Source organism: Equus przewalskii, chromosome 23 (genome assembly GCF_037783145.1).
Source record: "Equus przewalskii isolate Varuska chromosome 23, EquPr2, whole genome shotgun sequence".
NCBI lineage: Eukaryota > Metazoa > Chordata > Mammalia > Perissodactyla > Equidae > Equus > Equus przewalskii.
Genome location: NC_091853.1, coordinates 4,687,102 through 4,700,803, shown reverse-complemented (window position 1 = coordinate 4,700,803; position 13,702 = coordinate 4,687,102). Strand labels below are relative to the sequence as shown.

The following is a 13,702-nucleotide window of genomic DNA, read 5'->3' as shown; positions in this document are numbered from 1 at the left end:
ATAAAACTGAAATCAAACAAAATTCCCTCTCTGTGATAGTTATGTTGCCTATGAAAATAAATCCTCCTAGTTTGAATTATTGTCTGAGTAGGCATAAATTCCTCAGGGATCTTCAATCCTGGCAACAATAAAGAAGGAAAGTAAGGGGGAAAATAGATTGGAAATTCTGAGGCTATTTTTTAAAAAATTAAGGTTTTAGTTCTTGAGACTCTAGAACTTAATGAAACTTTATTTCTAACTAAGTTTGAATCCAGTCTGGATAAGGATGAATCTTTATGGGCTTATCTTGTGAGCATAGTCTTACAATTCTTTTTGAAGAGTAGTAGGAATTCCAGATGACTTGTATAAGTGCTTTATTATGAACCAGACTAACTAAGGATTTTTCTGAATGCCTGTGAGGAGAAGGGTATTATTTTCAGCACCTTTTACAAATCTGAAATACGAATCTGAAGTACTTTTATTTAGTAATATTTCTTTGTTGTGACACTGATCTATCAGTAAACAGCATTACACTGTGTATGTCTTTTTTTTGTATCAAGAATGAGGTTTTATTCAGAGAGAGGTAGAGTCTTAGCCTCATCTGTAAACTGGGGCTATTAACACTACTGATACTGCTTCTGTCGTAGGGTTGTTGTGGGGGTGCAGTGAGATGATGCATGTACAGGACCTAGAACAATGCTTGACACCTTAAGTACTCAATAAATGTTACACATTTTTATTATTGATGAGCTGATCTTTAATAACATTTTTTCTTCAGAGTGTTTAATTTATGCAAGGTTTACATTTTAAAGTAAAGAAAATATACCCAAGAAATCATAAATTTTGAGTACTAAGTGTGGCTCATTTTGTTCTCTTTTGTTGATTGGCTGCTTCTTATTATTTTTTAAATATAGTTCAACATGGATCGGGTTAATGTTGAAGAGTTTTATGAAGTTTATAAAGGAGTAGTATCTGAGTATAACGTAAGTATCAGATTAAAAGTAAAGCATTGGTACTGAAAACAATTTGTGCTCTCATATCTTAGAGATCTCAGTATAATTTATAATCATGAAAGTATTCCTTAAAGTATTTGTGATTGTTCCAGTTGCCAGCTTATCATACCCAGTGATTGAGGCATTCTTATCCCTGAGAGCCAGTGGATGAGTTTTAAAAATATGAAATTGTTTAATTTATGAAACAAAATATACAGGAATGCGAAAAAGAAAAAAAAGGCTTGCTGACATATTGACACATGTTGATGTTATATATGAAGTTTACAATATTCACAGAGTGGAAGACTGTCCAAAATACTTTCAGAGGATAAAGCAAATCGTTCTTAACATTATCCTATAACTCCATAGCAGTACTTCATAGCTACTTCAATGACACAAGTGCAGATAGATTCATCTGAAAATGTGGCTGAGCCTGAAGAAATAAGACTTAAAGGGATTTGTTCAGAGGGCAATGAAATACGTTCTCGAAAACAAATGACTGCATTCAAACGAGCCAAATCTTGTTCCTTAAAATAACACATAGTAGATATTTAATCAAAGTCAGTTTCCTTGCCATCTTTATCAAGGTATCTTAGATACATTTATGCTGGTGGCCTGCCTCATCACCCATGTTGTTTTATAGAGAGTTTTGGCTTTTCTTTTTGCATAAAGTTCCCTATTCCTGACAATGAGACTGGAGTCCCCTCTCCTCACGTCTCGGTGCCCTTTCCTTCCAATCTACCTTAAAAAAAGAAAAACGCACTTGTTACCGAAGCCACTGTGTGTTCACCTCCTGGCAAGTTAACTCAGACTCTCCACCAGAAGTAGTTGTCTCACAAAGTCAAGTATATTTGCAGCAAATAGGAGACCACACAGAATCATTTCCAAAGTCACGGCTTTCCCTGAACAAAGGGGAGCAGGGACCTTTTATTTCAGATGGGGAATGAATCTTCAAAAGGGAGAGATGGGTATTTGCTTGCACAGGCTCAGCTGGAAAAGATGCTTCCACATATACTGCAGGTTATGGTAATAAGGCCTAAGCTCCTCCTGGAGAGATCTTAGCATTAAAAATAAGGCAAAGGTCATAGGTGTAGCTCTCATGCTGAGGCTTGGTCTGTCTGGGTGGTTGGTGATTGCATCTCCTTAAGATAACAAAAGGAGAAAGGAAATTTGGAAAACAGTTAAATACTTCCAAACCCACCCTTGAGTTCCTCCAGCAATTAGTCAGTGACATATTGGTCCAGGAACTGGCCTGAGCCTTCATTTTATTTAGCTCTACATCTTATTTAGCTCACCAGTAGTGAAATACTCTATTTTGCATTTGGCATGCTGGTAGTGTTCCACCCTTCTTAAGGGGAACCAGAGTGTTTTTCCTTTTGTTATAGCTTATCGAACTTTAATCTTACCAGCTTCTTCACTTTAAAGTTATGCCTTTTCTTTTCTTAAATGGAAGAAGGTTTTAAAATGTGTACTTTTCTTAACATCAGTTATTCAACCAGTCACAACATTTTTCCATTTCTTAAATCTTTCTTTTATACATTTTCTTTTATTCAATTTGATTTAAAAAAAATATGGTTAAAAGCAGCCACTTTCATTAATTCACGTTATATTATAATTTTTTTGTATGTAAGATAAACTCATGGAGACATATCCCACAGCAGCCTTGATGTTTAGTCATATGTTCATACACTATCATGTAGTATTGAATTTGATAACAAATAGTAGTTGAGGGCACTAGTGTTTTGTGTGTATATCTGAGTTAGGCCATATTTCCCTTTGGAAAGCAACTTTTTGAAAAAAAACCTCATCTCTAACTTTTAATAAGTCTCCTATTTTGTGCTTTAAAAATACCATACATGTGATTTCTTTTTGTGTAATACTCCTTTACTCTTCTGATTTTTGGATCTTGGGATTCTGGAGGCAAGGATAAAAATCACTGCATAGATGTGTCATTTCCCCTAAGAAATCTTGAATGACAGTAGCAAAATCATTAAATCATTCTTTAATGTCAGCAAATCCTGAGGGTCACTTGCTGTTGTGATTGTGTTTCCTGATGGGCCTCTTCTTCCTCATGATAGTTAATATCCAGGACTTGAGTTTAAGTTCAAAGAAGAGGTAAATTTTTAAATGCTGCATACCACTTAATTGTAGGAGGTTTATCCAACTATGAAGTAGGGCCTGTAAAAATAATCGTAAGAGGCAATATAGTCTAATGGGACAAAAACATGATTCTTACTCTGACTTTTGGTACAAGACTTTACCCACCTTGTCTTCAGATTTTTATTTCTAAAGTAGATGATAAGCTATAAGATCATATTAATGGTTCCATCCATTTTATTATGCTAAATTTAAAGATATGTTGGTGTAAGGGTGTGAAATGATCCTCTTAAATGTAGCATATAGAGTGTGAACTAGTACAGTGTCACTGACATTGTTGTACAGACATTGTTTGGTAACTCAACTCTGGTTCTAGGGTTTCCCACATTACTTGCTTCAAACTGTAGACCTTTCCTTTTTTTTGCTTGTGGAGTGAGATGCTTGGTTTAAATCCCAAATCCACCAGTTTTGTGACCATAGACAAGTTATTTACCTTCTTTGAGCCTTAGTTTACCCATCTATAAAATGAGAAGTAGTAGCATTATTTCGATTTTATAGAATGGAATGCTGCATAGTGGTATGCAGCATTTCATTTTCTTCAAATGAGATAATGTAAAGCAGTCTCACATATTGAGAGTACTCCACAAATATTAGCTATTGTTAGTATTACTATTATTATTATATCTGATATAATTCTCTGTAGTAGATTCCATCTTGATCATTTACACGTATATTTGCTGCCTCAGCATTTGCAATCATGAAAAGGTAATAATTTCTGTCTCATAGTGTAATCATGGTCCAGTTATTTACCACACATACATTGAGTACCGACTATGTGCCAGGCAATGTGTTGGATACAGGGATGTAGAGATGAACAACAAAAAAGCGCACTACCTGCGTTCATGGAGCTTGTGTTCTGGTGAGGATAGACATTAAATCAAATGGTTCCAGTGCAGCTGCCTGAGGAGAGTACTCAGGGGCTGTGGAGGAAACAGATTCTTTTTTTTGATAATTTTTTACTTAATTAAAAACCTAGGTGACTTGAGAATGAACTGATGAGTCCTTTTTTTAAGGAGTATGTTACGCTTTTGATGGAGCCCTTTTTTCAACATGTTTTTTCTTTTCATTTTGTGCAGCCCTTTACGTTTCTATTTTTAATGGTATTTGTTATTAACACTGAAAAAGAGAGAGAAAGAGAGACAAACGAAAGAAAGGAGACAAAACTCAACCCTCTCTTTTTGGATAATGTGTTCAGGTCTTCTACCCCTACTGAGAACTTGCCTCTTGACATTTATGTGTAGGCAGTACAGAAAATCAGCCTCAACATAATTATCCATAAAAAATAAATTACTGATGACCTTTGTGAAATAGCAAACTGACTTCAAGGGAATACATCTAGGGCTTCTAATGAGTAGGGTTCTGTGTACCATATTAATTATGAAGTCCTTTCTCTTCTCTTTTAACTTCTGGCATTTCTAGTGGATGTGATGACTGAGTTGGGATTAATATTTGAATGTTCTGTAATAAACTATCTTTATTTTACTTTGACATTGTGTATCATAAACCCTCCAAAGTCATTCAAATGGCCCTCCGTGATCGTCCACATCTCTTGCTGCTTTCCTACAGTCTCCCTCAGCTCCTAACATCCTGGCTTCTTTACTGGTCTTCATAGACCCCCCACCTATACTTCTGCCTCAAAGTCTTTGTATTTGTTTTCACTTCTGCCTGAAGTTTTCTTCCTCACTTAAGGGGAAGAGAAGTACATTCATTGAGTATTCCAGACACTACGAGGGGCACTTTGCTTTGACCATGGTTTTCGTTATACTACTTCACATGTGGAGTTAGAACCTTAAAATAATCTACTTCCATTTCCCCTCCTATTCCCTATGCTGTTGTTGGCAGACCTTTTACTTCTCTATATGTTATAAACCCTGCAATACACTTTTAATATTTTTGCTGCAAATAATTACCTTTCACAGCAACTAGAAAAGAAAAAATGTATTTTATATTATGCAAATCCGTATTTTTTCCTGGTATTATTTTCCTTCCATCTGAAGAACTTCCTTTAACATTTCCTATGGTATAGGGCTGCTGGTAGTAAATTCTCTCAGATTTTGTTTGTCTGAAAAAGTTATTTTTCCTTCATTTTGAAAAATATCTTCTTACCTGCATATAGGACTCCAGGTTGACAGGTTTTTGTTTTGTTATTTTCATCTTTATCTTTGTTCTACTGTTATATGCCTTTTTTTCTTTTTGCTTTTTTTTTTAAGAGTTTTCTGTTACTGATTTTACTATTTATAACTGAGTTTTTGTTTGTTTTTTAGCCAATTTGATTATAATGTGCCTTACTGTACTTTTCTTTACATTTATCCTCCTTGGATTTGGTTGGATATGTAGGCTTATGGGTTTCATCCATTTTGAAAACTTTTTAGCAATTTATTCTAGAAATATTTTTCTGTTCATCACCCTTTCTTCTCTTCTTCTGGGACTCCAATTACACATATATTAGACAGCTTGAGATTTTCCCACAGGTCATTTGTCTTTTCACTTTCCTTGATTCAAGTTCCTCTCCATGCTTGCTTTTGAATAGTTTCTATTGCATGCCTTCCAATGCGTTGTTCTTCTGCAGCGCCTTCTCTTGTTCACCCCATCCAGTGTACTTGTCAATTCAGATGTAGTTTTCATCTCTAGAAGTTCCATTTGGGTCTTTTTAATATCTTTGATTTTCTCTGTGTCATTCCTATGTTTACCTTCTACAATTAATTCTATAATTATAGAATAATAACTTATAGAATAAATAATTATATAATTACTTTAACTGTAAACTATAATTGATTTTATGAATAGTGTATAATTATATTTATATTATATAGTTATGCTACTTAGATAATTAAATATAAATAATATTTATAAATAACTAGAAAGTTATAAGTAATAACAAATTGTTTTTCATAAATATATTTATAAATAAAAATTCATAACATAAATGACTATAATTGATTTTATAAATATTAAATGTGATTAAAATATTTTATAAATCAATTTTCTCTACATCATGTTTTTTTTAGAAGGAAATAATTCTACAAATAATTATTTATAGAAGGCAATAAACAGCTATTTAAACAGTCTTATCTAACTATATCATTTCTGTCGTTGCTGGGTCTGTATCTGTTTATTGAGCTTTCTTCTGGTGATGGTTCATATTTTCCTACTTCTCTGCATGCCTGGTAATTTTATTGGATGCTGGATATTGTCAATGTATAGTGTTACATGGTATGTCATATTCCTTTGAAGAGTGACTTTGTCCTGGTGCTCAGTTAAGTAACTTGGGATCAGTAGGGCCGTTTCAAGACTTACCTTTAAGCTTTATAGGATGTCTACAGAGCATCTCATATCTAAGGCTAATTTAGGCCACCTACGATGGTGCAGTCCCCTTCTGAGGACTCCGTCTGATGCCCTGTGTATCATATGAGGGCTTTTCACTCCAGCTCTTAAAAGTGCAAACTTGGGGTGGCCGGGGAAGTACTGCTGTTGGATATCTGGGCTTGACTCTGTCAAACAGCTCTTTGTGCACCTGCCTTTGCTTTGTCAAATGTAAATCAGATAATAAACATGGGTCTCTTCTTAAGTTTAAAAAAAAAAAGATGCAAACTTGTCCCAGCCTTGTGCCCTCTCTGTGAATTGTTTCATGTACTGTTTTCTGGTAGTTCTTTTCTCGGCCTTCAGTAGTTTCCTCTAAACATCCACAGACTCAGCCAAACACCCAAGTGAACTTCTCTGCAGATCCCTGTAGCTACTACTCTCTTATTACTCCTCCTACCTCCTAGTATTCTGTCCTACGGATTCTAGCTACATTGACCTCCCTGAACCCCAACTTTTGTCTCTTTTACTGAGAATTTTGGGCTCTGTTGTGTTTCTTCTCCTGTCCCGCTGTCTGGAAACTGCCCTCAGGCAGTAAGATGGGGCAATCATACAGCTTACCTTATGTTTCCCTTTTCTCGGGGATCGTAGTACCTTGCTGCCTGTCATCCAGGGTCTGAAAACTGTTGTTTCAAATATATTGTCTAGTTTCTAGATGTTTAATAGAATAAATGTGGTCCCTATTTTTCCTCATTGCTGGAACTCATTATGATTTTTAAGTCTCTTTGGGAGGAAGATTTTCGAATGTATATGTTTAGAAATGTTCGTTTGATAGTACTGTGTGCAAGAGGAGAGAGCCCCATGAAAGGAAGATGTGCTAGAAGATCATTTCAAATAGTGGAAATGGCAAATGGCAAAGCATTACATTAAAATGGTGGCAGTGGTAGGAATGGTGATGAGGGAACATATCTAAAATGTATTTTTGCAGGAAAAATAGAATTTGGGAACTGCTTGGCATGCAGGGTAGAAGAGGTGGGGAAGAAGTCAAAGATAACCTTAATATTTTGAGATTAGTAAAATAGTGGTACAATTAAAAGAGGAGGAGTAAAAGATTATTAAGTTCCATTGATTTTTTTTTTTTTTACTTGTATGTTATACATTATAGGAGATGGTGACAGAAATGTATTCTGGCCCTTGCGTGGCTATAGAGATTCAACAAAATAATCCTACAAAGACATTTCGAGAATTCTGTGGACCTGCTGATCCTGTAAGTTATTGTTTAACGTATTAATGAAGTTTGTTTTATCCATTAACTATCTTAACAGGTTTGATAGTTTTAGTTTGTTCTTTAAAAGGAATAATGCAAAAGTGAATATAATAGACAAAAGTTTTTATTCCAAATAGCATTTTACATAATTTATTTTTTATGTAATATTCAAAGAAAAAGTGAAATTTTTATTTGCCTAGTGACAATATAGAATGGGCAGAAGCATTTACTGTAGCATTTTATTTTATTTTATTGTTTTTTTCATGCTAACTTGTCTGGTTAAGTAAATTTGTCCAGCTCTTTGATAGAAATTATCTAAGGCATTAATTATCCTTGGACATGGGGCGGCTGTAAATGAGGCTTTCAATGTAAAGAATATTGATATTGTGGCCTCATACCAGATACAGAAATAAATACGGGCAGTGAGACTTATGTGAAACTCAATATTCTCTAGTATACCTTTCAATTTGGGTTGGTTTTCAAGTGGACATTTGGTGGTGAGGGGAGCAGAGATGGGCACAGGGTTGAAAGCAGGGGTAGTATTGGGATACATATGGGAAAGCTCCACACAGATGTTTTAAGCAGGGTAGGATTATGGGAACTATTACTGATTTTAAAAATGAACTATAATTCAAATTTACTCTCTTTCATTTATTTCGCTGTCACTTGTAAATAATTTATTGAAGATGAGCAGCCAATTCCATTTAGACAACATTTATTGCGTTCCCTTCGATGTAAGATAGTTAACAGCACCTATTAAGAGATCAGCTTGTATGAGACTGCTGCTAGAGTAAGCGCTGTAGGGGAGAAAAGTACAGCTCTTCTCAATGATGGACGAGAGACAGAAAGAGACACCTGTGAAGACCTTTTACAACACTTGCAGAGCAACACACAAATAAGGACTAAAATATTGTTAGTTAAGGTAAAATACAAATGTTGAAAAGTTGTTTAGTAAAAGGAGCAACTAATATGACCTGAAGGTAATTGAGAAAATTTTGTTAGAGGAAGAGAGATGTACACAGGGATTTTAACGGCAAATCAAGGCACAAAGAGAATAAGAAAGCTTTAAAGTATGTACAAAGGCAACAATGAAGGAATTGCGAATTTGCTCTGGTATACAGCCAGAATATTTGCTTGGCTTCAATGGGAAATGGATACGTGGAAGCATGAGGAAATATATTTTCTTAGAGGAAATAAGGTGGAGAATGCTAATAGAGATGATTATGGGATGCATTGCTTTAAAACTCAGTCTGAAAATAGTGGATTCTGTATAATTAGAATCCCTTATAGTAGGAAATAGAAATTCCTTGCATTTAGCTTAATTTTGAGTATACTGAATTATCCCTTTGATGCAACAAGAGTGAACTAAATTGGAAGAGATTAAAGGCAGGGACTTTCAAAACAGAAAGGAGCAGACCTAATGACAGCAGTTGAGAAAGAGGCAGCAGGACCTACTTTATATGTTTTCAGGGAGAAAGAAGAATAGAAATAAGTACTATATGTTGTAAAAGAGCGATTATTGAAATGTGATTCTGCTATAGAGGACATTAGAAGAAAGTGGTGATCATGTTGAGTGTTTATTGAATATTAATCATAAGAAATTAGGAAGAGATACTTTTAGTCTAGATGAATAAGCAGATCTTGGTGTTGGACATTTTTATATCTGTTTTCTGTTTGATGACCAAGAGGAGTTTTTGTTCATTTGTTTTTTAAGATAATTAAAGTTGTGAGTGATCAACTGGCCAAACAAACAGGGGTGAATTAAAGAGATAAAAACTAGAACAAAAAAAGAATGAGATGAGTTTGTTCATTCTTTTGTTCATTCAATAAATATTTATTGAATCTGTGCTAGTATTTGTGAATGTAAAGACAGAAGCCTCAAAGAGCTTACGGTATATGAGTGGACAAAATATGTAAGTGGCCAGTTTCCACGTTCTGTGGCAATTGTATTGCTAGATGTTTGCACTGGAGACTATGGGAGTCCCAAACTATAGCACTCAGCTCAGCCTGGGGATGGGTGATAGGGTCAGGGGAGACTTCCTAACGAACCTGACATCTAAAGGAATTGTGAGGAATGAGTAGAACTTAGGTAAATGAAGATGGTTGGAAGTGATGCAGTTGAAGTTATAGATGTATAAAAACAGCATCACTTTTGGGCTGCCCCAAGCTCTTTATTTTTACTGTAGCTAAAGTACAAGGCAGTGAATGACAGAAGATGAGGTCATTGGGGAGTTAGCAGGTGAGTAATCATAAAGGATGAGTTCTGATGATAAAAATTTGCTGATTCCCTTTATTCCTAGATATTTAATCAATGAACATTTGTGCAAGGAATAGTATGTACAGGCTTACTGCTTGGTCCCATGGCTGGGCCATAATAAAGATGACTAGAACAAGGTATCTTTCCTTAAGGAGCTCATAATCTTATGAGAGCTTAGTTTGGAAACTCTTTCAAGGTCCTAAGTCTTTCCTCATTAAGCATAGCTGAAATTACCCTGTTTTTTTTTTTTTTTAATTTTAGTTATTTATGAGCCCCTTATCACATTATAGAAAGTTGTACCCCAGAGATTTTAAAATTTGGTACTAGTTTAACATATAAATTATTAACAGTGGTTGTCTTTGAGTGGTAGAATTATGAATGTTAAGTTCTACTTTCCTATATTTTAAAAATTTTCTTTAAAGTACTTGTATTACTTTTATAATAAGAAAAATACTTTTTATTTTATCATAAAACTTGAAAGTGAATTAACTTTTAAATGAGGAGTTGGGAGTGATGTTGGGCTGTTTCTCCTCTTGAGTCTTAGGTCCTGAATTTCTAAGTACAGGTACAGAATTACAAGCAGAGCCATGTGCCTTTGATGGGTCTTTTCAAATCAGAGGAAATACCGTTAGTAGTTATAGTCAAACTATACTTTAGAGACTGTAAAATGGCTGTTTCAGTTTGATTTGAGACTCCATTTGGTTCATTTTCTTCTTCTCCCTTCATTTCTCCCTTTTCTGCCACCCCTCCAGCAAATAGGTATTGAATGCTTACTACATGCCTGTCACTGTGGTAAATGCCACTAGGTTTATACTAATGATCAAACAAATACAGTCCTTATCTTTGAGGAATTTATGCTTCAGCTCTGGGAGGTAGAAATGATAGTTAAATATCAATCTCACTTTAAACTGCCAGGTATGCCAATCTATTCAGGTATTGTGTTATATTAAAATAATTTAGAAATTTATTTCTTCACTGCGTGGTCATTCCCATATCTAAACAGAGACCCTGAGTTACAATACATGTAAATATTATTAGTGCTTGGAAGAATGCCTGGCATATAGTGGCCATGTAATTAGTATTTGATGAATTAATGAATTGACTGGCTATACTTGTATGCATACCTAAAATCTGATACTCATTATTTAAAGGTATTTTATCTACCAAAGTGGATCCTTTTTTCTTTATTCTTTTCAAGATGTAGAACTACTTTTTAAGTTGATTCAAAAGAACTTTCAGCCTAACAGTGACCAGAAGACCACTTTGTAACTATGTATGTTGCAGATTGACGTCACTTTCATCGTTGATGTCTGTGTACTGGCGGATTCTTCTTCTCTGTTGTCTTAGAGCTGTAGGGAAACTCTCATTGTGTATGAACAAAATTTCTTCCAGTCTCTCTAGAAGTGCTCTCCAAAGAGGAGTGGTGCACAAGACAGTTCACTGGGAGTAGAGGAGTATTAGACTTTCCAGTTCCATTTTTATTTATTTATTATGTAAAAAGTAAGAAAGAAATTAAGTTGTAATAAAATTTAATGTATGGACTGATAAAAGTACATTTATATAATCTATTAAAAATATATACATATTCTGATGTATATACATATTTTTCTGATAAGGATGCTTGAAAAATGTTGGCTACTGCATAGAATAGAAAAATTATCACAAGTTTCTTTACAATTAGAGGAGCGTTCACTCACCATCACTTGCGTTAAATATGTCCATTTAGGCAGCAAACCTCTTTCAGATTTGCCTCTGGAAGCAGCTTTGATTGCACCTGAAGACTGTAGCTGAAGAATTTCACTGTTGAGTAGCTTGGCAGTTTTCCTGCTGAGCTATTAGGAAACTGAAAAAGTTACCAAAGAAGTGGTAAATTGTCTGGAAAAATTATGCGGAATGTATTTGTTCTTGGACTGGCTGGTATGACAAGCCAAATAACCTGCCATAGATATCCTTTATGGTGTGAAAAATGTGTTTGTGAAATATTTTATGTAAAGGATCTTATTTAAGGTAATCTGATTTTTTTTTTTTGTCAAGCAAACATCCACCCTCATCTGCTCCCATACTTTGGGAACCTTTACCCCATCTCCAGATTGAATTGAGTCAAATATTTTCATACACAAAAAGTAGCTCTTCAAATTTTAATGACGTTTTCCATTCATTTGATTGTGAGAGTGGTATTTTACCTATTGTCTAGTAGGCTTTACTGATTTTAGGACTAAAGTAGAAGTACTGTGGTATTTTGAAATGCAAGTCTTTTTTCACAATTGTGTAGGACATTGTTGTAAACTTGGAGAAGAGATGCTTGGGAGCTGCTATCTGTTGCTTCTGTCATCTGTTGACTTCCTGGTCACGTTCCTTCATTCACTGAAACCCTGATAATAGTCCTTCTCTTCGTGCCACTTCTTACCATCAACTTGGGCAAAAGAACATCCATATGAAAGATCCACCCAACACTTGGCCTCAGAGCTCAATAGACTCCTTCCGTCAATTATCTTTAATCATTCTACTTTTCAGCTTTCTTCCACAGCCATCCTCTATATTTTGTTGATATCGAGAGCAGAGATACATCTGCAAACTTAATCTCTAATATAGTAATGTCTGTCATAGCTTTGTGGTCCCCTGGGCTCTTGATCCTCCTCACAGTGCATCTTTAACTTGAGTGAAACCTCCAGGTTTTGGACCCTTCCATTTTCTGACGCTACTGCCACTTTTTGACTTCCTTCTCTTTGAACCATTGTTCGTCTCTTTGATCATCCTTCTTATTAGCATTCTCAGGATCTTTACTCTCTGTCCTTTGGCCGCTCCCTGAAAACACTAACCCTAGATCAAGTCAACCATCTGACTACCTCATTCTTATACATGGACTGAAAGGTTCTACGAGATGAGTTATTCTGTTGTTTAGATTCATGTTGATAGACGTTATGATCTCCAAACAAAGCTGGGCCAATTGTGCCCCCCAGAAATCTTTTTTCATTCCTCTATTCTTCTCTTTCTGCTAATTCTCATAATAGCTCTTTTAAACCTTCATTATTTTCCCCAACTCTTTTTCAAATCATCCTTCTCTCCGCAAAATGATAGCATTATCTCCTATTTCATAGAGAAAAATAGGACCTCTTAAATTTCCACCTTCATGACATTTATTTATTTCTGTACTTGTGCTCATCTCCTCATTCCAGTCCCAAAGAAATGTATTTTTCTCCTCTTTTAAAACTCTCCACCTGATCTTTATCCTTCCCCTCCTGTCTTCCCTTCAAGACTTTATTCTTCTGAACTTGTGTTTTTTAAATAATGTTTTTTTTCTTGTGCTTGTAAAAGTAATATATGACCATGGTAGAAAAATTAGAAATGAAATAAAGTTTAATAAAGAAAATGTGGCCCATAATCCTATCACCAAGAGTTACCAATTTTATAAATGAAATTGGGATCAAAGTGTACATACTGCTTTCTAGCTCATGATAAACTATATAATATTGAGCGTTTTCTCATGTCATTAAAATTTTTCAAGGATATAATTTTACTAGATTGGCTATATGTCATCTTATAGTATGAAATAATTTTTTAACAATTTTTATATCATTTGCAGTTGTGTGCCCAAATTTCATAACTATAAGCAAATTATACTGAGCATTCTTTTTTTCCAGTGTTACTGAGATATAATTAACACATAATGTGTAAGTTTAAGGTATACAATGTGTTGATTTGATACACTTCTTTCTGAGGAATATTTGCCCTGAGCTAACATCTGTTGCC

The 13,702-nt window shown here is 34.8% G+C and overlaps 1 protein-coding gene across 4 annotated transcripts in view; it reads left to right on the top strand.

Annotated features, from left to right (window-relative positions):
* NME7 (NME/NM23 family member 7) overlaps positions 1–13,702 on the top strand; it is a 239,146-nt gene that overhangs the window by 122,260 nt on the left and 103,184 nt on the right. For all 4 annotated transcript variants that reach the window (XM_070591547.1, XM_008534792.2, XM_070591548.1 and 1 more), the window contains exons 9-10: positions 894–962; positions 7,594–7,695. In XM_070591547.1, the coding sequence (XP_070447648.1) occupies positions 894–962; positions 7,594–7,695 (171 nt within the window). The remainder of the gene's footprint in view (positions 1–893; positions 963–7,593; positions 7,696–13,702) is intronic.